The following is a 25,810-nucleotide window of genomic DNA, read 5'->3' on the forward strand; positions in this document are numbered from 1 at the left end:
ACGATGCTACACTAGTGTATTACTGCCACCCATGACAAAAATAATATTTGTTCAGTTTCTTGTTAGCACAAGAATTTCCCTTTTGTTATAATGACATATTTTTCTTGATATTACTACACACCAAATTATTCTGTGTCAATGAGAAAAATGTCTTGTTATAACAACATATCACTCTATCACTAACAGTCAGGAGCCAAAATGAACATTTAAATATGTTTTTCTTGCTGTAATCATTCCTCCTGTTCATACTGACCATTAGAAGATCCCTTCATAATGCACTTACAATGGAAGTGATAGGGGACAAAATCCACAGTCCTCCTTTTGTGTAAAAATGTATTTAAAAGTTTATCCGAAACTAATATGGAGCTTCAGCATCCAAATGAGTCAAATCAAGTAGATATCTTTCAACATTACAGTTTTTTTAGTGCCAAAGTCTCTCTTTCTGTTACTATACTTCCACCACAAATCAACAGTAAAACACTGTCAGAGGAAACACAAAGAGGGAACTTGATGCTAAAAAGACTGTAAATGTGTCAGATATCCACTTGATATGACTAACTCTGACTGATGAAGCCTCATATAAGCTTCACATCAACTTTTAAATGCATTTTTGCACAAAAGGCTGTTTGGACACACTGTGGATTTTGGTCTCCATCACTTACATTGAAAGCACATTTAGGCATGTATGAGCAGGAGGAATGATTACAGCGAGGAAAACTTCTTTCAATGTTCATATGGGCACCTGACTGTTGACACACTCGAAAAATTGTGAACCTGTCCTTTAATATGATTTGATTACATTTTAATTCATGCTAGTCCTGTGCAGGGTCACAGTGGGCGACAGGCGGGGCACACCTGGACAGGTCACCAGTTAGTCAGTAACTCGCCTTGTGCTTTTTGTTCACGCTGCCGGGAGGGGACAGCGGGAGTCTTTACTTGTGCATAACATTACTGCGGTATGCAAACACTGCATGGACCAATACTTAGTTTAAAAGTGAATCAATCCAATCAATCAATTAATCTAATATGACACCAAATCCAGTCATAGTAATGACACATAGGAGCACATAACAATACAAAAGCAGCTAAGAGCCATAAAACATAAAAACATCCTGCCACATATCTAGATTAATCGTGTTATATGGTTGATCTAGGCTACAGTGTCTCTAGGTATTGACTGATCTTTAATGTATCAAGAAACTTTTCTGGTTTTTACAAGCAACATTAAAATGTTTCTTGTAAAAGCTGAATAATTTAGTATATGCAGTAGTAATAACAGGAACAATGTCATTACAGCATTAAAAATATCTTGTTATAATAAGAACATTTTTTTTATAACTAAAAACTGATTTTTTTTTTTTAATCATAGAGGCATAGGCAACATGCTGCCATATTATGTCTTCGGAATCGCTCAGTAAATTATATCAGATGACAGTGATTCAATAATGGCACTGCCTGTCATGTCTTTGCCACTCCATAAGTGAATATGAGTCTGAATGAAAATGGAAATGTCAGTGTAAGTCCAGTTTATAGATACAACCTACTGTATAAAAGCCTTGTGTTTTCAGCTCATCATTCTTTGTTCTGATGTTTATTGTTATTCATTGTAATTTCATGTGACATTTACATGATCTGAGATCTGAGAGTGAAGCAAGTGAAGCTAGTTTGCAGGCACTAGTCTGTGTTTGATTATAATTGCAGATTGGTGTGCTAACACACAATTCTCTCCACTGAATCCAAACGGGTAAATTTGTTGTTACATTTCTCAGTATGTCTCTTTAATTCATGGCCATTTGAGTCAAATTCTTAAATGCAACAGAAGTTATTATTCGTTGCACATTTACAACTAACAATACAGCTACTGTAAGTGACACTTACACTCTCATTAGTCAGATACATACAGTATGTACTTTCTGTTGCTCCTTTTCTTAAGCAGAAACAATAAAGCATGTCTTGTTTAATGACACTGAGTCTATTCCACATTCAGACACAGTGAAGTTCAATAAACTAAAACTACATTTGTTCAACAGACTTTGTTGATCTGACATATAAACAACTGGTTAAAATACATGTTGAGAATATTATGTAGACAGCAACAGTTTTTTATAGCTTGATGTGGTTCAATTTGCATATATATTATATTTGCATTAATTTTCTTTATTACTGCTGCAATTTATTTAATTGCTTTCTTCATTTATAGATGTGTCAAACATTTCATGAGCTCTTCATGCACATAGTATGCAGAGCCATGAAAACAGAAGTGCTATAATTAAACACATATCAAAAGGAATGTTTTCAACCTGCCATTTTGCTGTTTAACTGGGCAAAAAATGGTTTCTTTCAGTTTGATGTGTTCGGCAAAAGTGATGATATTTAGCTTCGATTGAGTTATCGTACTAGAAAAACCAAAATAGGAGCATCATAATATTGCGTTCTCTCTCTCTCGAGAGAGAGTGAGGGTTCAGTGGTTATGTTCAAGATCATTATGGTTGTCTGAGATTAGCTCCAGTGTTCGGAATTGGAAGCTCTGTTGTCACTTGTGCTCTGTGGCTATCAGCCAGATTCAGAATAAATTACGTAAAAGGCTAAAACCATCAAGGCAATCAGGGTTTGCATGAGGAAACGTCTGTCCTTGATGACGTACCATTGCGCACAGTTGGACCTCACCAACTTGGAGCGGGGTAAAATCACTACCCTTCGGCTCTTTCTATGACCTTTACACAGGAAGTTGGGATTAAGGTAGATGGGGTGTGAAAAGGCATGCATTTTTATGAAAGTGAACATAACTGCATGTGTCTGCTTGTGTGTGTGAGCGCATGGTCTCGCGATGTGTGTTTTCCAGTCTCCCACTATACCTCCTCCAACCATCCAGAGCACCCCCCCGCCCCCCACCATGTCGGCTGCCAGAAGCGGCAGGTTCTGCAGTGCAACGGAGTGGAGATTGCCGGCTGGGGGATCATTACAAGGACCATAAAAGAGCGATTTACAGGACGGCCAGTGAGTGGAGTCAGCACGGTCCCCCACCCTCTAGCACTGCACCGTGCTGGGTCACCAGTGAAAAGCCCAAAACGGAGAATCAGAGGCCTGTGGGGTACTTGATGACTTAAACATGAAGGTGAGGGACGTGGCAGCTCTAGTGGCATCTGGTTTATGGTCGGAGAGTCAGACGCTGAGGGAGGAAACAAGGTGCTACTTGATTTTTCATGTTTGATCAGTGCACCTATAAAGATAAAACATGGCATGCCTTAGAGGTAGAAAACAACTGTAACACCTATTTGACAACCTTGTTGTCAAGTGACAATTACTTAAATTCTGTATCTGATCTGGTAGCTGAGCGATTTTTTTTTTTAGTCAAATACTGCTTCCAAGGTCAGGAATGAATGTTCAATCTTCACTTTCGATCCCAGCTGTTTAAGTGAGGCTTGAACATAGTCAATCTCACAGTCAATCAACATATCAATAGCCTTGGTCCTTACAAGTAAAATGAGCAGTCACACCTGGCTGCATTTTTCTTTCTTATGGCAAGCAAGCAAAATGTGTGCATCAAAGTTGGGTGGTTTCGGAAGAGGCTGTAAAGAGCTCACTAGTTACTTGTTTTTATTTATTGGTTATGATGCTTTAGTTAACTATTCTCATTGTAGGTGTTAATTCTTGAGCGACATGGTTTGAATTGTGTTTTTTTCAGTCGCTTTGGTACATTTCTTGAATCATCCTTAACATTTGCAAAACAGTAAGTGCATTTCTCAAAACAATTCATACAAACAGCACCACACAATGGATTACCTGAAATACTGTAATATTGCATACAGTAAGTATATAGTATTACAGTGCAGTTCACATTGTTGGATTACATGCTTGTTCTGTCTATGAAATATCTGAATGATTGAGGACACAGTTGTTCTCCCAACATTTGGCTGCACCCTTCGACCAGCCTCGGCCATTTTAAGGCCGTGATTGAGAACAGGGTCCACAATTGTGTTGACCCTGTTCATTTCCTTGTTGTTCTTTCATTGCCATAAACGGTAACACTGTGTTGTGCTCTGTCTGTCTATGCTTGCCAGTTGAAGGTTCATGAGATGCACCTCTGAGCTATTTTAGAGAACTGGTTGATCATTGGTTGAACTAACACTTCACACATTCCCCTTCATTAGTGAAAGTCAAGATTCACCTGAGAGCAGTTCATCAATTCAGGACACATTTACAAAAAAAAAAGTCTAATAGAAATGTCCAAAAAATATGTCTGACAGATTATGAGAACCAGTTCGACCATTTTGCATGTGATGAATTATGCAATGAAGACTTTTCAACGAAAACCAGTATAATACATTTTGATCAACATGAAATAAGCAATTGATAATGCAGGAAACAGCAGACAATTGTACACAATCATTTGCACGAATGTGCCAAAGCATTTGCAATTTGTTCAAAAGAATGAGAAATTGCTTCTATGATGTGCACAAGTGACTAGATGATGTGGAGGTTGAACAAGTAGTTTTGAGAATTTCCATTCTGATCTGAGAAATGTACCAAAGTGACTAAGAAAAACTGTAAGTAGACGTTAGTTGCAGTTTCTTCTTGCTATGTATTGTTTATGAGGCTGCTGTAAACCAATGGTTGCTGTCAGTTTCACCAACAACCTCATAGATTTCACTTGATAGTTGTGTTGCCGTTCTGAAATGAGCTATCATTTTTGACACCTTCAGCATTCTAATAAAATTCATTTTGTAACAACATTTTTCTAACCTAAATACTACTGTATATAGTCCATTATAGATCTTGAATGCAATTATTCATATGAAATATTTAAATATTTCTTCATTTTCAAATAGTCTTGACTTGAAGCTAAATAAGAGGCTTTAGGAGGATGATAAATAGAAGCAGTGCTCAGATTCAGGAGTGAGAGCTCAGAAGATTTTGAGCATTCCAAGGTCAAAAATTAACCTTCAGTCTTCAGCTGGAATTACATTTTAAATTTGAGTTTCATCACCAAAAACTCAAGTTTTCTCCTGACAATGAGGAATGTTAAACCTGCAGACGCAGAGCTGTGCATGAAAACAAGCTCAAATCAAAGCAGCATAGTCATCTAAGGAACAAGTCATGTTTGCCTGCTTTCACGAATAATCTGGCAGGCCACCAAGGGGGTACTGAAAGAGGTGGGGGTGGGGTTTAAAGGTATGTGTTTATGTGAATGTGTGTGTGAGCTAGAGAGAGAGAGAGAGAGATGGAGGACTCTCTCTCTCTCAGCTCCCCACTGTTTGCCAGCCTAATCAGGCCTGCTGTACCCCCGTATATTAGAAGCCAGTTTGTGGTGGAGTCCTGCTGCGTTTGCTCCTGACAAGGCCCCTGTTTCCCCAGGCTACATGTCTGAAGCACACCCTGTGTAAGAGTGTGTGAGGAGTTGGGGTACACACACACACACATACTGTACACATGTGCACACACATACACAAAGAACACCCGGCATATCTGAATAAACTCTGTCTCCTTTTCTCTACTTTTCAAATTCCCCTTTTCATTCTCATGTCTTGTCCTGAACTTCACTCTGGTTTTTGTTTCTCTTAGGCCTCCTGAACCAAAACCTCCATCTCTCCCATCACCAACCATAACCCAAAATGCAGGCTACAGCTGCCTGTGTTCAGTTCTGGTTGAAATCCACAGCAGATGTATACAGAAGGGAGTACGAACTGCAGTTTCTCTCCTGCCAGAGAGTACACCATCCTGACTTTAGCTCACACTTGGCCTGGTGTTAAACCAATCAATGGACAATGTTATAAAAGAAGTTATAAAAAATACACAGACATATCACTAGATTCTGCATCTAGCAATACTTCTTAAAATAATAATGAAATAAAGAATTTCAGCCAGCCCTTGTGGATGACCGTTGTTGTCTATCCAGAGGGCATTACTTGACAGCTGTGAAGCACCAATCATGTTCTATTCTCTTCTATGTCTGCTGTAGGCCACTCTTGTGCCAGGAAAAGATAACATGGATTGCTAAGTTGCCCGAGTAAAAAACAAAAAGAAAAGAAAACTGTGGACTTCCTTTCTCATCCAAAGTCAAGCAGTGAGGAAACTCATAAAAATGGGTATCTGAAAGAAACAGTCAATAAAACTACTTGAGCTTTGACACAGTTTCCTGCATTCAGCAGCAGCTGAACACCAACACACGCTGACCCGCTAAATGGAGGAGGCACGGCCTGTTTTAAGCCCGTCAGACAGCGATAGTCTCCGCGCCGCTGGAAAAGCTGCACAGTGGTCGAGGATGCATTGATGCATTGTGGCAGTGAGGATAAACAGACTTTATGGTGCATTACAGAGGCAGACAAACACACAGGCAAGCACAAATGTGGCCGCCGTTGGATGTGTCAAATTAAAAACACTCCCTCCTGTTGTGTACGACACGAGAGGTGTTCAAATCGTCATTTCTTTTATGCCATTAACAACAAGTGCATATACAACCATAAAATTCCTGTATCTCGCGGAGTTGGCCGACTGTCAGCATGACGGCATGTTAAACATCCCACAAATACACACACAAACCCTTAAATCCAGTCTCAATGCAAAATACCAAGGCTGACCAGCATGAGGGAGGCTTTCAGCAAAGACCCACTATGGAGGGGAGGGAATGATAATATGCACCATACAGGGCTCTGCACTGCAACACTGGCATCTTTGTAAAAGGATCCTACCACTGTCAAAACACAGAATAAATCCAATTGAAATCTTTTTTTTTCCTGTTTTCCTCTTTTTCCTTTTCCTCACTTTCTCTTGCATATAAAATGTGTTACATATCATTGACAACTGTTTCTTAAGCCAAGCAGAGTTCAATATGTGCAATGAATAAGACAGATGTAAAGAACTATTGTGTCTTTTATTCTGGACTATTTAGATCGTTTTCTCTACAAGTGTGTAGGCCTATGGGAATGTAGTGAATGTGGCTCTTACTGTGTGCAGCAGATGTGTAATACTGCCTGTGTGGACTTCTGGAGAACACACTTGTCTTATTGTTTATCATTTATTCCCTAAGTTCTCTACATGTAAAGCAAGCGAGCAGTTAACTCAAGCAAACTCATAAAAGTGTGACCTTAAAGCAGCACGTTCTGGTAAATACAGCTCTTCTACCCGACTTGTTTCGAAGCACAACAAGGACATTTCTCTTTTAAAAAAGAAAAGAAAGGACAATTATGATGTCTCTTTCAATTAAGTGCATGTCTCCATCTCTAAGCTGAATCTGCTTCCATCAGCCGCGCACGCTACATCTGCAACCTGAAAAACAAAAGCCTTACCGGCTTTTTAATAAGATGCAGAGAATCCAGAAGGATCTTTATAGTAAATGCCACAACTCATTAGGCTAATTACCCTATCACACATTTACTCCGCTGCTAATAACAAAGTAGGCAGAGAGACAGAGAGAGGCAGAGAGGAAACCACACATCTCCTCATAAAGTTGGCATTCTAGCAATTAGTGAAAAGAAACATTAAAGCCCACACAGACTTCCTGAGCAAAATAATTAAAGAAAAATGGCAGAGATGCTGATTCTCTACACTTCTCTTTTTTCTAAGTCTACAGCCCCCATATGAGCACTGTGTAGAGGCAGGAACACTGTCGGATTAGACTTTTATTAAAATAAGAGCGCTATTTGTGTCTTTTTGCATAATTTGACTCACCGTGGGAGACAGTGACTTGTGAAGTCAAATTTAATTGCGTTTATAACAAGGTATCAAGGTACGTTTAGTCATTAGCTCTTTGCATGGGTAAAATATTTCCAAAAATTCAAATCTGCTCTGCCTCTTCTGAATACATAAACAGCAAGGATTTCACTTAAGAGCTACAAATAATCATATTTTAACAGCAACACGCTGGTGAACCCTCAGCTCTTGTTGCTCCCTGAGCTCTGCACCACCTTTGACATCGTTGATCACAACATTTTAATTGGCCATCATTCAGATTTACAGACTCAGTTTTACAGACCATATTCTCCATGGCACTAACAGGTAACCGTTAGGAAACTCAAGTTCCCATCTTACTCTATTCTATCTGCTCCAGCAGGATGCACAGCTATATTTGCCTGTAAAACTAAATGATAGGGACCTTGATACTCGTTAAAGAGTTGCACATAGATAATTGGTGCTCTTGAAACTTTCTTCCACTTAACGGTAATAAAACTGCGGTTAAATCTGAATCATCTGGAAAAGTAACACTTATTTTATGGTAAAGTATATACATAGTCAGGTATATTTATCTAAGAAACAGATTCACTGCCTGACATCGAAGAGTGATGTTAGCACAGTGTTGTTTTACCTGAGAGAATCCCTTTTAAATTGAATTAAATTTAAATCTCATGTCTGCGTGTTAGTTTTGCTTAACTTAGGTTAGACTGGAAGCAGGGTCCAACATCTAGCTTGGCTCTGTCCAAAGTGAAAAAGTATGCCTACCATCACCTCTAAAGCTCACCAGTTAACACATCGTATCACATTTTTTTTACCCCGTGCACAAATAGAAATATGTGAACGCCCAGCAGTTACTGCCAAAAAAATTGTTCCAGCATGAAACTCCCTAAAACCACAAATGTCATTTTTACATTTCTGTCTGTCTATGGGTTACACAAACAAAAATGTGTGTTATTTAGTAAGCTTAAGGGGTGTTGGGAGGCTTTTTTTTCCCCCACTTTGGACACAAACTGTTTCTCCCTGTCTCCAGTCTTTATGTTAAGCTAAGCTGACCATGTCCTAACTCCAGCTCCTTACTTTAAAGATAAAGCTGGTGTTATTCTGTATTTTTGTTATTGTCAACAAAGTCCTCAAAAAATAAATCCAACAATGTGTTTGTCCAACATTCTGCCCAGTCTGTGGCACTCAGCCCCGAGCCATTTGTTCTTACTGTTGATGTAATACTTGTCAGTATAGGAGCAATTGATAATTTATTGTTAGTTTGGGTCTTTTTCATTGGGTTTGCTGACAATTATTATTCTTTAACACACAGACATGAGGTTAATATCCATCTTCTTGTCTCACTCTTAACTAGTAAGTCAGTCATACACCACTCCCCTGTTTGATGCAGCTCGCTATAGTTGAGCCGATGCTTTTAGCACCCGGCTCCACACAAACAATACAAGCTGCTGCAATTGCTCTTCCACTGTGCATGTTAAAAACTGTTTTACATTAATTAACGTAGGAACGCACTCAAGAACACAGATCCCAGCTCTTATAGAGGCACTCCAATCAAGCAATTAATGAAGTACATTAGGGTTATTAACATTAATGTATTCTCTATAGAAGACAACATTCAAATAAAGTCATCAGTAAGGTCTATACTGTATGTGATTGTTACAAACACTCTGGTTGTGGTTGCTGCTGTGAGCTTCTTCTGTTTCCTGTGTATGTGGTTTAGGGGAAGAAGAGGAGGAAAGTAGAGATCCAAAAAAAAACCCACGTGGAAGTGGAAGAGGGGCTGATTAGAATTGAGTCCCCCACCACCACCACCACCACCACCCAGAGCTGCTCCAAACATGGCTGCTCACATCAAAGGGAGCCTTGTATCTCAGAGGAGCTGCTGAGGACTTTACAGCAGCTCGCCTCAGGCCTGAGTGCGGGGGCTCGCACCTACTCAGACAGCGGTGGCGGATACCCGCCGGTGGGACCTGAGGAGCCGGGACAGACGGCCCAGCACAGTCTGCAGTGTCATCATTACAGGACAGACGTTGCAGGGCAGCTCAACTCTCCTTTGGCTCAACAATTCTAGTTAGTTGTTGGTGCACTGCCTACACCAACAGATCACCCAGCTCGATTAAAAATGTCTGTATTTTGAATAATTTACTTCATAAATAGATAATACAAGCTCATTATAAGGGTGCATCAATATTCTAGTGATAAGCTGTGAGAGGAGTGAGGTGTTTTTTTTTTTTTTTTTTACTGGTGTTTTGGGTTTCACCCAGCAGTGATTTTCCTTCTTGTTTTCTACACCTAACAAGGTGGTGCCTTCGAGGGCTTCTACACGGTAAATAAAAGCATAAAATTTGCAACAAATGTCTGTAGGGTGATCTGTAAACATCCGAAAATAAGAGTGACAAAAAAGACAAAAAGCTTATCTAAAGTTCAGTGTGAAAATTGTCAGACAGTGTTCCAGACAATGCTTTTTCTGAGAGCTTAATGCAAATTAATTTTAAAGTCTTCATGAAATGTGGTGCAAATGATTATACATTTGTTATTGGGGTTATTTCGACCAATAACTCAAGAGCAAGAGAGGTGGGACTAAACATTAAAACAACAGAAATGATCAGGACAATACAACAAAGAAGTTAAAAGAAGACCACTCAATGCAAGAGAGTTTTTTGTAGCAATTTAAAGGAAGTCATTAAAGTTGCAAGATGAATTTCAACAGGAAAGCTGTTCCAGAGTTTGGAGGCTCTGACAGCAAATGCACAATTTCTTTTAGTTGTATATCTGGTGGATCTGAGATTGAGTACATATTGACTCAAAAGCTCACAAATCATCATAGTGTGCTTTAAACATAAAAAGTATGTATGATGATTATTTGAAAACTTCCACACCCCCTTCGCTATTTGATGGTTTAAATGTGTTCATAATGAAAGTGTGGTGTTCATATCTATATTGTGTTATTACCTACACCAAGAGGGATACTTGTAGTAAACTAGTAGTTTCAAAATTAGGTCTCTACCTCTTGAAGAGTGATGCTTACCTTTGAAAATGACTGTTGGCGTGAAAGAGAAATAAATTATGTTTTACAATTAAAGTCTAGAGTCATGCTGAGACCTTACACAAAACAACTATATGTTAAGAGTTTGCCTGATGAATTTCAGGAGGCATTTTATAGCATTTTGTGGTTTAAATATATTTTCTGGATTTCTTTAGTCAGCAGTAGCATAGTGGTTATAAACCAGTGCAATGACCGGAAAGCATTTGGAAGTCATTCAGTCATTCATTCATTCATTTATGCATTCACAGATCCACTCATTGTCTCATCCTAATAATCAAAGTCACAGGGGGCAAGAGCCTATCATAGTGATCACTGCAGTCAGAGAAACAGCCTGACTATTGCCCGTATATCAAATGGTTATTTTAAAGTCAATTTATTAAAGTCAAAGAAGAGGAAATGGAGGGTGCTTCTGCTCAGCTTTGATGAGTGAAAGCATTTACTGAAGGTGCTCTTCGGTTTATGAGCGATACTAAGTGAAAATTGAAGGAGACACCTTTCAAGTACAATTTTCAAAAGCTTTATGTCATTGCTAGTTTAAGGGAACATATTAAAAACAACACTAGTGCTTTTGGCCTTCATCTGGAAGTAGCGCATCAAGCCAATTTAGTACAATTTCTTACAGCCAGCAGGGTGCAAGAGAGAACATGCAATAATTATTTCAAAGGAAGAACAAGTGAAGGGAAAGTCACAGGCAGAATAGTGCACACCGCTGGACCCAGTTTGACAAATTTTGAGCCAAATAGTCATATTATTTAGCAAAAGACAAAGTGATTAACAGTTGTAAAAATAAACTGGTGTTCACTGTGGTCAGTGCTCTGTGCTCTATGGCAACTATTTTAGAGTTCAAACTTTTGCATCTTTCACTTAAGACATATGTGTAAACCTATAATATAACTCTGTCTCCTTGAAATTATGTTTATATACTACTTAACAGTTTTCCCAATTACGTAGCAAACATAATCATATGTTTTGGCAGAAACATTTTACTCCTGAATTCAGTATCAACATTTATGCAACTTACCAGATGCAATAATTAACAAAATGTTCTCATTATGTTGACAGAAAACATAATTCCGCTGGCGTTATGTTTCCTTCAACACAAAGTTACTGTTGCAATTTAGTAGTATACAAACGTAATTTCTAGGAGATATATGGGATTAGATTTGTGTCATAATAATGGAACTTTCACAAGAATAAAAAAATAAACAAATTGAAAGTGAATAGAAATAAATTGAAACAAAAAAAATACCTTTAATTGCAAAATATTCTCACTTTTCTTTCACTGATCGGAATTTCTGTGTTTTTAGCACTGCTAATGAAGCTAATTCAGTGAGGAACACGTTTTTACTTCCTGTAAATTCTTCATAATAAAAGTCTCCCATTAGTTAGTCATTGAAAAGCTTTAAGATACACAACTCTGATACGTAAAGATGACCAATCAGAACAGAGTGGGCTCATCGGGAGGGGGGCCTTAAACAGACAGGAGCTAAAACAGAGTGTAAGAGAAACTGTGTATATTGAGGGGCTGCATAAAGGGCCAGTATAAGATAAATAAGGAGTTTTTTGAACTGTGAATCATCCCAAGCTACTGTAGTGGAGTCCAAAAATAAAAAATTTTGAGCTGAATTGAGCATAATAGGTCCTCTTTAAGCTTTCATGGGGGCAGGTGTTACAGGGCTGCATCCCCATTGGTCAAGTACTTTTGGGGGATGGGTCAATGGTCCGGAAGTGCAAGTGGTATGACTTACATTTTTTTTGAGGTACTTTTTGTTTCAATTTATCTTTGTTTACTTTCAATTTATTTTTTGTGTTTGGTTCTTGTGAGATTTTCATGATTATTATGAGACAAATTTAATCCCACAGAGACAGGGTTGCTGTAGTACATGAATATCTCAAAGGTGATTGAATTTACCTGTAAACAGCTCTCTTGTCAGACTCAAGCTGGGCCTGGGGGTCAAGGGTCACACTGACAGAGGTATTTCCTGCTGCAGAGGCTGCTGGGATATGGACCTGTGGGGTCTTGGTGTTCTGCTGAGTGGTGCCCGTCATCTGGGGACAGAAAAAATAAACATAAAATGGATTTAATTTAAGCTACTACCACAAAACCAAACATCTGTAAACAACTGTAAAACAGGCCAAATTTGAAAATCACATGAAAATAACCGGTTTCTCAATCATGCACATTCCTTGCATTCTACTGCTTGTCATGAGCTTGCGGCTGCTTGTGTGGTCTAAGTAAATTTTTAATCACTTTTCAAAAGCAATAAGGTGCAACATGCATCTGATGCTGACAGACTACAAATGAGGATGTAGCTGGATTGAATCATTGTTGCTTGACAGGTCAGCAGCCTTGTAATGAAGCTGTTAAGCAAAATGAATGAGATAGGAAAGATTCAGTAATTGAACAAGGAACACTCAGGTCATATATAGATTCCTGTTAACGGATAAATATTCAATTAGTATTTAGCAATTGAACAGTGCCACTTCAGTGAGTGTGTTCACACCTGAGTTATCAGTGACCAACTTGTACTGAGATTACCTTACTGCTAGCACAATACATCTTCTATTCAATTGCTCTGAAGACAAGTGAGGGTTTAACATGGAATCATTAGAGAATCTGATCATTTCTTTTGGTGTTATTCGTGCTGTGGTGTGGACAGGAGAGTGACATGTTTTATGAACACGATCCGTTGTCTTCTTCATCTTTTACCCCGCTTTCCTTTCTCTCTGAGGAAATGAGTCTAACAACCCCCAACCCACTGCCCCCTGCCTTTTTTTTTTTTTTTTTTTTGAGTCGAGGTGGGGTGGGAGGAAGCTTCAAGACTTAATCCCAGCACCAAATGGGAAATAAATTAGCTTCTTCACACTTAACTAGCTCTCATTTGCATTTGCCGAGCACGCAGACTGCAGCTCGGGAGCTCTCCCCTGGCACTAATCCTTTGGGCGAAAGCAGACAGAGGTGGTGTGGACGAGGAGGAGGGTTGAGGCGGTCGGATGAACCTGCTCTGCTTCCCCTCCACGGGATGGTCTGCAGCATTAGACAAAGCTTGGGTCCAGCCACAGTCAGGCTCCATTAATTACACTGACCTGTTGGTGGCATCACGTGTTGTGTTGAACACTGCAGGCTGGGGCATGACCTTTATTCCTCCCACTTTGTTCAGTTAAACTCTTTGACATACAGTGTGTATCACTCTTGCGCTCATGTCTTAATTATGAAGTGCAAGTCAACCTCATAAAAAATCATTTAAATATTCCTATAGACACTAAGACATTATGTTTTATAATGATATTACTGTAGTTTATGTTATTTTTACTCTATTTTTATTCTTTGTCACTGGCCACTTTAAGTGTGTTGTTTTCTATAGTGAGTTAATTGTAACTCTATTGTACCTTTTTTCTGTATCTGTATAACCATAGAGTCTCACAGTTTATTTGTCTTTTATTATCTGCCACAAACACATTCCTAGACTTTACAGTGCTTTGTGTAAATGGAATTATTATCATGAGATTACTGATTTAAAGCACCGGAAAACTTCAATTTTTGTTTTTTCTTATAGCAATAAATAATCATGACTAAATAAGCAACAATTAAAGTTAAGATTTGAGGACAAAAAACTAAAAGCTAAAAGCTTCAACTGAACTACTGTGAAGTTTTTAGATTGCTAAATTCTGATTGGTGCACGGAAATATATGACATCCCCTATTTCCAACTGAGCCTTGCCCACTTCAAATCAGCAAAGCAGAGATAACACACATGTAAAAATCTGTCTAAATAACCAAAACTGTTCTGACTTTGGCATTTAAAGTGGTATGAGCTGGTACTATAAGTGCTCAGGTACATTCTGATGAAGCCTCTGACCTGTTGGCTCTCCTGGTACGATGGTGGAGGAACGCTCTGGGTGGTGGCCATCATTGTCACTGCAGGTGCTGGGGACACATGTTGCATCATGGGATAGCTTCACATTGAGACTGGGGAAAAACAGAAAAAAAAAGAGACATGAATCAAGTGCAAGTAGTGATTGTAAATTCTATTACAGCAACAGCCACCAGGTGCTGCTATGATTAAATAATAGATGGGATTTTCATGCAGCATCTCACTCTCTTCCCTCTCACAATTCTTTTCCCCCTTCTCCATTAACTAAATTATTTCTTTGCCCCTGCATGTATTGCATGGAGCTGACAGAAGGGCTGGGATGATGTATTGAGTGATCTAACAACACTTCTAAAAAGACAAAGCAACACAAACTCAATCATGAAGCCCTTTACAGAAATACTTTACATACCAGCAGGTTCATAATGACACCGCAAACAAACTCGACTACTTGTTTACCAATTACATACTGCCATGCTTGTTTGCTAATTACAGTTGGCTTTAAAGCAACGCATCACAGTGGAGTCACCTTGGTCGTCTGTATGTGTTGGCTGCTGGTGTTGTTGTTACGCTGTTACCAAGCCAATCAAGAGGGCTAATTAGGGCTCTTGTCGGTGGACTAATTGCTATTGGCCGGAACCCCACAGGGCTGAGGGCTGTACCCTGTGGAACACCGCTGTAACCGTCGCTCCCACCCCCACTGAAGGAGCTAATTGGTTCAGGGGTATGTTACACACACACACACACACACACTCATACAAACACACACACATAGACCCCCTACCATCAGCCCATCTTACTATAGGCAAGCACAGCAGGTACTCCATCCTGAAGCCACATATAACCTATGTGTATACGCTGCATGAAAATGTCCTGTAAATTACCCATTTGACCAGAGGGGAAAGGGTGTTTTGATAAATGTGAGGGCAAACTTTAATAAACCTTTTATTCATCAAACAACATTGTTTTCTTTAAAACATAAATTTAAAGTCCTGATCTCTTTACTTGATTGATTCAGACACTACAAAGGTCAATTTGGTGCTTAAAATAATGGTGCGGACCATCAAATCAACATTTTTTCAAAGTCCAAATGTTTGCTGGATACCTTGAGCCACTGAACTTGTGAATGCCTTATAATGCCACATAATAATGCCTTGTGTGGTCATGAAAGGCAGGCAGCAATTACAATGGACTGATGCACATGGACTGAATGGTATTGACCTGGAGGAAAACGCTTGATTATGAGCTAGTGAAATGGAACTGGAACATCTGAGCAAAATCTCTGCACTGGTTGCAACATCCGTTCAGAGCTACTGCCTCAGGAAATAAAAATGTGCAGTAAATCCGCCTGACCACTAAAGCCAAGGATTTGCAGTATGTGACTCTGAGCCGTGAGGTTATGGCCTGATGAAAAAGAACTATAATAATCATATAATACATTTTACAAGAATGCCATGCAAGGAAATATTATAAAAGGAATATCATTCATTGGTATCATACAAAATGAAAACATACCATTTAGAACAATGACCACATTATAAATGTATAACTGAATATTACAGACACACTAAGTGGGATTATTAAAAGAGCATTAATGTGATGTTCATTCAGCTGTATGCTTAATTCTGGCAAAAATGAACACTTTTAGTATTGCACAGAACTCCTGCTTTCAGTGTTATAAACCGTCTGTTGCATGCTACAGTCTCACACATCTGTGTGTTGAGCCCTGCACTCCACGAATAAAAAGACACTTTTTGGGTAGTTTTCAGATTCCTGATGCCAGACAGGAAGTGATGCGAACATCTCATCCCCCTCTTCAGAATCAGGACAATACATGACAGACGTTCCCCGCCAGTGAGCTCATCCCCCACTGAGACCCAGACCCTGGCAATATCTCTGACTGGAAAAGTCAAAGACAAGAGAACTGGCTGAGACCCTTCTCGATTAGAGTGGCATCCGAGTCCAGCACTGCTGCCAAAATTCAGATGTTAAATGTTGGTTTAGTTTCATTGACGAGTTCTAATTTGGGGTTTTAGCTGCAAATCTGCATGTTTTATCATGTCATACTGTGCTTGTGTGAGCTGCATATGCGTGTATTCAGTGCAGCATTATATGAGCATGACTGTTTGCACTATGGGTGTTCACACATTTGTGTGCCATGTGCATGTCTCTGCAACTCATTTTGTGTACTGATTGCGTCTTCTGGTTTCTGTTCTCATTCCAACTATCAGCTGAAAGGCATCTTCTCTGTTATCAGTCCTCATTTTAATTGCAAATGCAGCGAGCGTGTTAGTGATTAAATGGAAAATTGCACATTAATTGATGAGACTGAAGATAAAGCAATTCCAATTACTGCACAGTATTTTAGGCGGCCTCTCAAGTTTCGCCATCCCTCGAAGGAACCAGCCACCAAACGCCAAATTTAAGCAGGCAATCGTGCATCCATAAATACACACACAGACACACATAACATGTGCACAAACACATGCCATACCATGGCTGCTGAGGCATGAATGTACATACAAGAACAGACAAGAACACTGGAAAAAACAACAAACAAGACTTTCAATAGTGTAATTAGATACACCAAAAAACTTCCCTCATGAAACTAAAAGTATAAATCTCTCCCCTAACATCTTGAAAAAGGAGACAATAATCGTCAGGCAACCACTCTCTGCACTCACCAAAGGTGTACAGTTACACAATAAGTGGTAAAATTCATTTTGAGGACAAATGACATGTTTGTTCCTCAACAAAGGCCTTTGAATTATTACAGAGTTCATAATGCATATCAATTGAAAAGTGCCTGTAGTCGCAATCAAAATTCAAAAGCAAGCATAAAATGGAAAATGAGAAGTAGGCATAAAATTATTCCAAGAAACATCAAAGGGTTCCGTGAATTTGGATTGGAGGCACTCGTACTCTTTCATCGGATTCTGTGCAGTAAGAAACGCTTCTATTCAGCATTCAATTTTCCAACAATTCCCAGGCATAGAATGGGCCTCTGCTGTATTGATGTAAGGTTAGTCAGTGGCGTAGCTGCAGTTTCACCCTGTTTACCACCGGCATTGAAATGAAAATCCATATCTGGTCACATATGATGTGATCACTGCCTCTGGCCTCCACATTTCAACCATGTCCGAAGCTTTTTTCTTGTCTGCTTTGGTTCGAAGTTGAATATATTGTACAATGCTGTTCTCCTATTAAATGTAGAATGGAAATGCTTCCTGCGACAAACCAAGGTGATGAAAAAAAAAGAAAAATGATCCTACTTGTTATTTAAACACAGAGAGCAGCATCATGGAGAACAGTTCTCACACTCCAGATCGTGACCTAGCAGGGGTCTCACACCACTTTATTAAAATACCTGTGCTATGCAAAGATGTGTCTCTGTCATGTTGAAATATCAACACTTCACCCTCTGCAGCATTAGACTTATGAAGCAGTGAAGGGAGGTGTTACACAAGTTGTAGAGCACAGGTAATGGATTCATTCCTCACATGTAAAACTGAAAATAACAGTCGGAGTCGGCTGTTTGATGTGACTGAGACTGTGATGTTCTGCGCTCCTGAACGCAACTCAACTCTCCTACCAAACCAAACATGGGGCGATGATTGGAGTGGAGAGGATGCAGCATGATGAGTGTTTACAACCCTGAATGTTAACATGAGTATATAAGAAAACAAGTCAACAGACATGCTAGTGGCCATGTCAGGCTGTATTTAGGCATAGTCATATGCTAATATGCTCACAATGACAATGTCAACATGCTAAGAAGGTATAATGTTTAACCATTTTCCATCTTAGTTTAGCATCTTAGCATACAGTTATAGCTGAATATCATTGGTTTTGTTAGTATTCAGTTGTAAACCAAAGTATCACACAAAGTCACAGTTTGACCTGATGATGGCGCTAGATGAAAGGTTTTTAAAATTCATCCTGAGGAGGACATGAATGTCTGGACCAAATTTGATGGCAAAACATCTACATCAATACTTGTGGAGACATTTCATTCAAAACCACAAATGTTGGCCTCATGGTGGCGCTACAGGAAAAGTCAGGGGATCATCAAAGTCAGTAGGTTGCATCCTCTGGGAACTATGAATTTCTGGACTAAATTTTGTGCAGTAGTCGTACTCCACATGAACCAATGTGATGGACTGAATGACATTGCCGTCCATTGTGCCATGCCACTATTGAGTCTAAAAACACTTTTCATCCTGAAGATGTTGCAACATGCCTTTGTATTTTAGGTACTCTAGGTGTTTTTTTTTTTTATTTGACCTAGTTTCATTCATTCTCATTTAACTTGACTCATTAAAGCATAGATCCAATGACTAGAACACAGAATAAATCATGCTGATATTTACGTTTATACTCTTGTATTTTATGTAGTATTGATTACTTGGAGCACTCAAAATTTTCCATGTTGATGTTTTCACCAAACTAGTAGAAGCCTGTCAGAATCACATGCTTTCATTACCCACAGAAATGGTTTGAAAAAATAATGAAATAATCTCACAAGGGCAGTCTGAGAAAAATCAGCACAATTCCCATGATGCCAATTTCTTAAAAACCAAAACAACAACAGTGCGAAGGCTTTTCTGACTTAACTAGTGATCAATTGGAACCGCTTCTCAGAATCCTGAAGCTTTCCATAAATAATATCTTGCTCATATTCATGAAAACAGACACAGCGTATCACAGTTTTACACCCAAGGCTAGATTCAAATCCAAATGTTGAACTGGTGACAGATTTCAGCACTTTAACCCACTCTGATACTTGATCCGATCTAACATGTATACATGCATGAAGGAGAGAAGCAGCTGAATGGCTTTTCTGTGGAAGGAAGGAGCGGAGGAGATGTCATTTGCATTTCCTCCCATCAAAATCTCATTTAATCTGTCCTGTTTGAGTTTGTTGGTTAGGAGGTTGACCTGCAAATGCAATGAATAACATTTGGAAGTGGGTATGTCACCTTGGTCAGATATTATGCATCTTGAGGCCCTGCAAGAGAGGAAGATGAATAAATAAATCAGGTGTTTTTGAATATGAGTAGGATCTAATCATCGCCTTATTGTCAGGCCTGATTTACAATGCAAACACCAGGAGGCGAGGCCTTGATGGCGTTGAGTAAAATGGTGGAGGGAAGGGCAGAATGGTAATGAGAATGGGGCCGAGGAGGGGGGCCCTGTGTACACATTTGTGGTCGGACTCAACACAGAAATCGGAAAACACACAGATCAGAGCGCAAACACCCCACATACACATGGGAATGGGCATGCATGCAAACACAGACATGTATATTAATGCACAAATGCCAACACTAAACACAGACATAGCAAAGCTTCAACTAGTGTCATCCTGAGGGCAGTACCACACACACTGCTCTCTCGCCGTAACATGCAAGCACACATACATTCATACACACACTTAAAGGCGCAAGTGCATACACAGCCGGAGGCGAAGATAGTCTTACCAGGGCTACAAATCCCCCCCAGGCTAAAGCGAGCTCCACACACACTGCAGCCAGGACGCAGTCCACACTCCCAGACCACCTCATTAACCTGAGCCAGCAGCCCTCCCTCCACCCAGCCTCGCAACACCCTGCTCCACACCAGCCCACACTTACAATTCAAACTAGTATCATTTATTCATCTGCTCTTGTTGATTGGACTCATCCTCACCCACAAGGTAGATGAGGCATGGATTTGAAACTCGGTGAAGGACGTTTCAACATTGTTGTGGACATTGTTAAGTCTGGGTTCAGCCAAGATCAAATGTGGCAGATTGATGTACGCTGTTGTTTGAAAGGTTTCATCTCAGGGGTCAAAGAAGAGAAGTTTTTTATGGGATTTCATATCTCTAAAGTGTTCTGGAAGCTGCTCAGTGTTACTATTATGTATGGCAAATATCGCAGCGAGGGATACAGAGCAAGGTGTTCTGATGTTGAAGTAAAACATACAAAGAAGGAGAAGTGAGCACTTCTGTGGTGACTGCTTAGCTGAGCGTGTTCAGATTTAGATGTGAAGCAAGTCACAAAAAGCAGGAAGCAACTCACCCATATGCACACCCACTGAAGAGATTTTACACAAGATCAACACAGTGTTGTGTTGCTTGCTGCTCATGAACCTCGAACACTGAGTTGGCTATTGAAAAGGGACAGTTAATTAAATGATTACAAGCCAGAGTCAGCAAACGCAAATTGGTATGTTCAGAATTTGTTAAGGCCTCACAAGGTTAAACTCCACAAGGCAACATCACCCTCAGCAGCTCAGTGAGAGGAAACTAAAATATTTTTACTCTTACTGACTTAATACCCATCATCTTTGTCAACATGATGCTAGTTTCATGAAGAACATTGAGTCCTTTGGCATTTTCCTATTCTCACTCAGAGGAATGGCTTCACTAAAAAGGTTCTTTTCACTCGTCCTCATCCATTTCCAATGACATTTTATACTTGAATTTTAAATCTATAACCTTTCCAGTGTATTCTTTCACACTGAACTTCTTAATGAACATCCTTCACATATTCAAATATGCCCCACAGCCATAATGAAGACATGAGGATTTCCCTGGGGTATGACAGTTTGCAAGATTCATCGCTTTCTTTCGAACTGCTGACAATGGCGTCAGTGGTCCAATCAGACTGCAATTCTTGTTTTCTTTGTATTTATGCAAATGTTTGTTTGGATATTACGGATTCCAGTTTGATTGTGTTCCTTCCTGCTTTTAAAAATTAGATTAAAGTCTCAAGTAAAATGGATAGTGGTAAATTTACAGTACAGTGGAAAATTTTTGTAATTCCCTAAGGACAGGTGGTTTGCATGCAAATAACCTTATTAGCATAGCTAAAAGCCCTTATTATAATGAGGCAAGTTTATTTTCTGAAGAGGCTAAACATATAAGACAAAGATGAAAAGAATATTCAGACTGCAGGTAAATGATTGTACCTTCTTTAATCATCTGTATCAAGGGGTACCTGATTTTTAGCCCTTTTTCTAAAAACTTTGCTTTCTTTCTAACTTTTTTTTAGTAAAGTGGTATTCATGTCACTACTCTACTAATTAGGGCTGGGTATCAATTCAGATTTACCAAATCAATACAATTCCGATTCACAAGGTCCTGTTTCGATTCGATTTGATTCGTTATCAATTCGCTATCGATTCGATTAGGGATATTTCAGTACCAATTTTGCTTGGATATGAAAGACATTCTCAGAGAACTAATGCTGTACAAGGAACCCTCTACCTGGTGCCTTATTAAAATATTAAGGTTTACATTAGCAGTTCCATTAATGTTCTTTTTATTTAACACGAACACAGTACAGCAGACAACACAATATGGTGCAACTCTACAGTGAGTATTGAGTGACCAGATAAGTGCTTTCTTGATTGCAGTGTATAACCACCAACTTTAGATTTTAAATTGAATCAGCAGGCAGCCAGTGTAAATAAGGTGGCTACTAACATACCTGCTATAATGTAAACAGCACTAATACCTCAGGAAAACATACACTTTGCTGTGATTTCCTAACAAAGCTTTTGTGCAACAGGCTTGCCTTCAGTGGAGCAGCTCCCACCATGTTCAACGAGATCTGGCCACGAGATCTCGCACAATGAAATCTTGTGTGAGATCTCGTGCGAGATGTCATGTTAAGAGATCTCGCACAAGGAGATCTTATGATGTGACAATGCTGTGGTTAAAATCTGGTTAGGTTTAGGCACAAAAACCACTTGGTTAGGGTTAGGGAAAGATCACAGTTTGCATTAAAATGTTAACTTGAAACGTGATTACCACTTCCTTATAGTTAGGCAACCTTTGTCGTCATGGCGACAGTAAACACCATGTTACATTTTTTTTTAAAATGCCCTGACTCGCAGTTGGAAATAGGAAGTGAACAGCGGTTGAAACAGGAAGCAAATCGCAGTCTCCGGTAGCTAAGTCCACTTTTTGCCATTTAACTATCTATCCATCCACCCAACCATATCACCTTATATAGATATCATTTGAACTGCATCACTTCTACGGGTCATAATTAATACGACTGAAGGCAGATGTCTGGATTAATTTCAGATTTAAAATCCACAGGAAAAGGCACATATTAAAAGATCGCTCTTGGATTTTATGAATCGATATCAGAAAGTTTAAACGAAGATCGATTTGAATCGGAAAATCGTTTTTTTTAAACCCAAATCGTGTCAAAAGTAACAAACCCACAAAAATGCGGGATTTTACTAAGAATTTCATTTTAACTTGACACCTGGTTTCTGCAATACACTGCTGCTTAATGTTAATGGTGTTCTTTTATTAAAAACATTTAAATATTAATTTATACAAAGCACTGAGTTGAATTTATGACAAAAAGTTGTTTTATATTCATTGTGCAATCAAAGATTTTCAGCACCAAAATGCCAAAAGTGATCACAAAAATGTTCAACAATGCATAGAGCATAAAATACTAAAGACATATTTTCTGATTGATTACTGTGTCATGTAACGATAATCAATAATCTTCTTAATTAGTACAGAGATCCTCATGACTGTTGGCTCTTCCCTTGCGCAAAAAAAAAAAAAAATCGAATCCAAGATCGAGTGAGCACTCATTAATGTGAAAACCAGCTTCTCGTTGGCTACAGCTCAAATATGCCAGCGTGGAGGTTTGTGTCCTCCCAGTAGGCTGCAGCACACTCCTCAATCCTCCTTCATAAAAAAAAAATAAAAAAATTATAATAATAAGAACATGGACATGCTCCACTACATGTATGACGCACACATGGCAAACATCGCACATGGCAACCAAATGGTTGTCGGACCTGCTTCAGTGAACTTATTTTTGTTTCAGCTCTGTCGCGGATAAATTTACACAAACTGGTGCTGCATCATTTCCTAAAACAAACACACACACACACACACTCGTACAGGCACATGCACACACACACACACACTCCTGGGAAGGGGGTGGGTGGAGAGTGCCAACATTGCGCTCCCCTTCACCAACAAAAATAGCACTGCAACAGCGTCTGTATGGTGCAAAAGGCTCAGAGAACCATGGATGAGATGGCATCTAGCAGAACGTTGATCTCAAGCCATATTCATGAAAAGGATAAGTCTGGTGATATTCTGTTTTGTCTTTTTGTTGACAAATCCAATAAAAAGACAAAAACCCAACATTGAATTGATTGTACTAACTAAGCATTGTAGAACTTTCTATCTAAAGCTTGATATATCGTATTTCTCTGTGCCATAGAGCTCTACTGTTGTCCAAAAACACATCAATGAGCCACACCATTGCACTGGGCTTCATAATAATGAACATGGGTACTGTAGTTTATTTTGAGTCAATCCAACATCAGTGTCCAATGTAACATTTTTTCCCCACTGGCCCACTTGGCCAGTAGATCAGAATTTTACAGGCCACTTGTATATTTTTACTGGCTCGGCAGCCAAAAAATGAATATGTCTTTTTTTCCATAATTTTGATGATTTATTCATTGTATAAATAATATGTACAACAGTTAAGTTCCCTTTAGTTATGAATATGTAATGTTGGTATATTACACAAATATGCAAAATATAAAATTAGGCACATATCGGATCAATAAATGAACGGTGTAGGTTTCTCCATGTTTTGTGCCAGAGAGTGTGGAATTCACAGGGAGATGGATGACCTTGATAATAAACTCTTCGTCAAAAACTGAGACAATGCTGAGAGATCTGCAGAAATGTACTCGTTAAGATAGAGCAGTGAGAGAATGAACATTTGTTTGTGTGCACGTGTTCACTCCAAGCTCGTTCTGCCTGCTTCCGCGAGCCACCTGTCCACTACAGACACAGAGGTGATCTGTGAATGAATGAATGGAAAGGAGAAATGCAGAGGAGGAAAATGAAACAGAAACTAAGATGGTCTGTCTCCACAGTAAATCATTTGTTAAGTGTTTGATGGTTATTTATTTGCGCTTTAGAGCATAATCGCCTTGAAACAATCAGAAAATAATGTTTTATGTTCTCTCTATCACTATTTTGCTCTCTCTACCGCCGCTCCCTCCACTCACTCCACCACCACTGCTCTCTCTCTCTCTCGCTCGCAATCTCTCTCTTTTTCTCTCTTCTTTTTTATTTTAATTTTATCAAATCAGATCTGATTTCCGCTTGAACATGTATGGATGCGTTTGAGAAGTTGCCATTACGAGTAAATAAGGAGGAAAACAAGTGGAATCCTACTACCACTGTTTGTTTACATAGCCTCTGGAGCAGGCTGCTGAGGAGCAGCTTCTGGAAACTGACCAATCAGAACAGAGCGGACTCATCTGAAGGGGGGGGGGGGCCTTAAAGAGACAGGAGCTAAAACAGCCTGTTTCAGACAGAGGCTGAAATGAGGGCCAGTATGAGATAAATATGTCCCATTTAAACCTGCAACAATTGATTTTTTGGCAACTTGGGTGCAGTGGAAACAAGTAAATACAACACTGACATATTATCACCTTTTAGGTTGATATGGGAACTTAAAAAACAGCCACCTGGTGAATATAAGTCCACTTTCCTTACATATTTATTGATCTCCACTACAGTAAAGTTGCCTTCCATAAAACCAAAACAGAGATAACGGTAGAGTTGAGTGATAATTCTCTGTGTTCTCTATGGACAACTATCACCTACAAATACATCACGTGATCCATGGTTAATATAGAACTATTTATTTTAGCTGCTTTAAAGTTGGACTGAGATATATGTGTAGTGTTCCGATCCAAATGATTAGAGGAGTAGTCATTGGTACATTTGGGATGTAAAGCTTTTATTAATTCTGTCTTAATTAAGTCTAAGAGCATTGAAGAAGTGAACTGATGTTTCATTAAAGCCATAGTGTTCTCTCTACCAAAGATTCATTGAGGTCTTAGTATGGAATGTGGAGGCAACTATATTCATGTCCACTTGCATGGACTTTATTATCTATTCAGCCAACTCCAAGAATAGCAGCTAAGGCATTTTGATGTTGAAAGGTGGTGTGGGGCTGAGTGCGTCCTGCAGTCAACACACACACACACATACACACATACACACAAACACACACACACACACACACACACACACAGGAGCATTTCCTCTGCTAAGCTGATAACCATCAGAACACTGAAGGTAGAAAAATTCAAGCTGAAATTGGAACGGCCAAGCTCATGGAGAGGAAATGTAATCTACAAGAGTTTCCCTGCTGAATCCTTTC

At 39.2% G+C, this 25,810-nt stretch overlaps 1 protein-coding gene across 1 annotated transcript in view; it reads right to left on the minus strand.

Moving 5' to 3' along the window:
* Positions 1–25,810, minus strand: part of pknox2 (pbx/knotted 1 homeobox 2) — a 119,613-nt gene that overhangs the window by 40,626 nt on the left and 53,177 nt on the right. Inside the window, exons 4-5 of the mRNA XM_044371125.1 lie at positions 14,577–14,686; positions 12,630–12,766 (exon numbers count right to left, since the gene is read on the minus strand). Of these exons, the coding sequence (XP_044227060.1) occupies positions 12,630–12,766; positions 14,577–14,666 (227 nt within the window). The 5' untranslated portion in view covers positions 14,667–14,686. The remainder of the gene's footprint in view (positions 1–12,629; positions 12,767–14,576; positions 14,687–25,810) is intronic.

Source organism: Thunnus albacares, chromosome 13, assembly GCF_914725855.1.
Source record: "Thunnus albacares chromosome 13, fThuAlb1.1, whole genome shotgun sequence".
Classification (NCBI taxonomy): Eukaryota; Metazoa; Chordata; class Actinopteri; order Scombriformes; family Scombridae; genus Thunnus; species Thunnus albacares.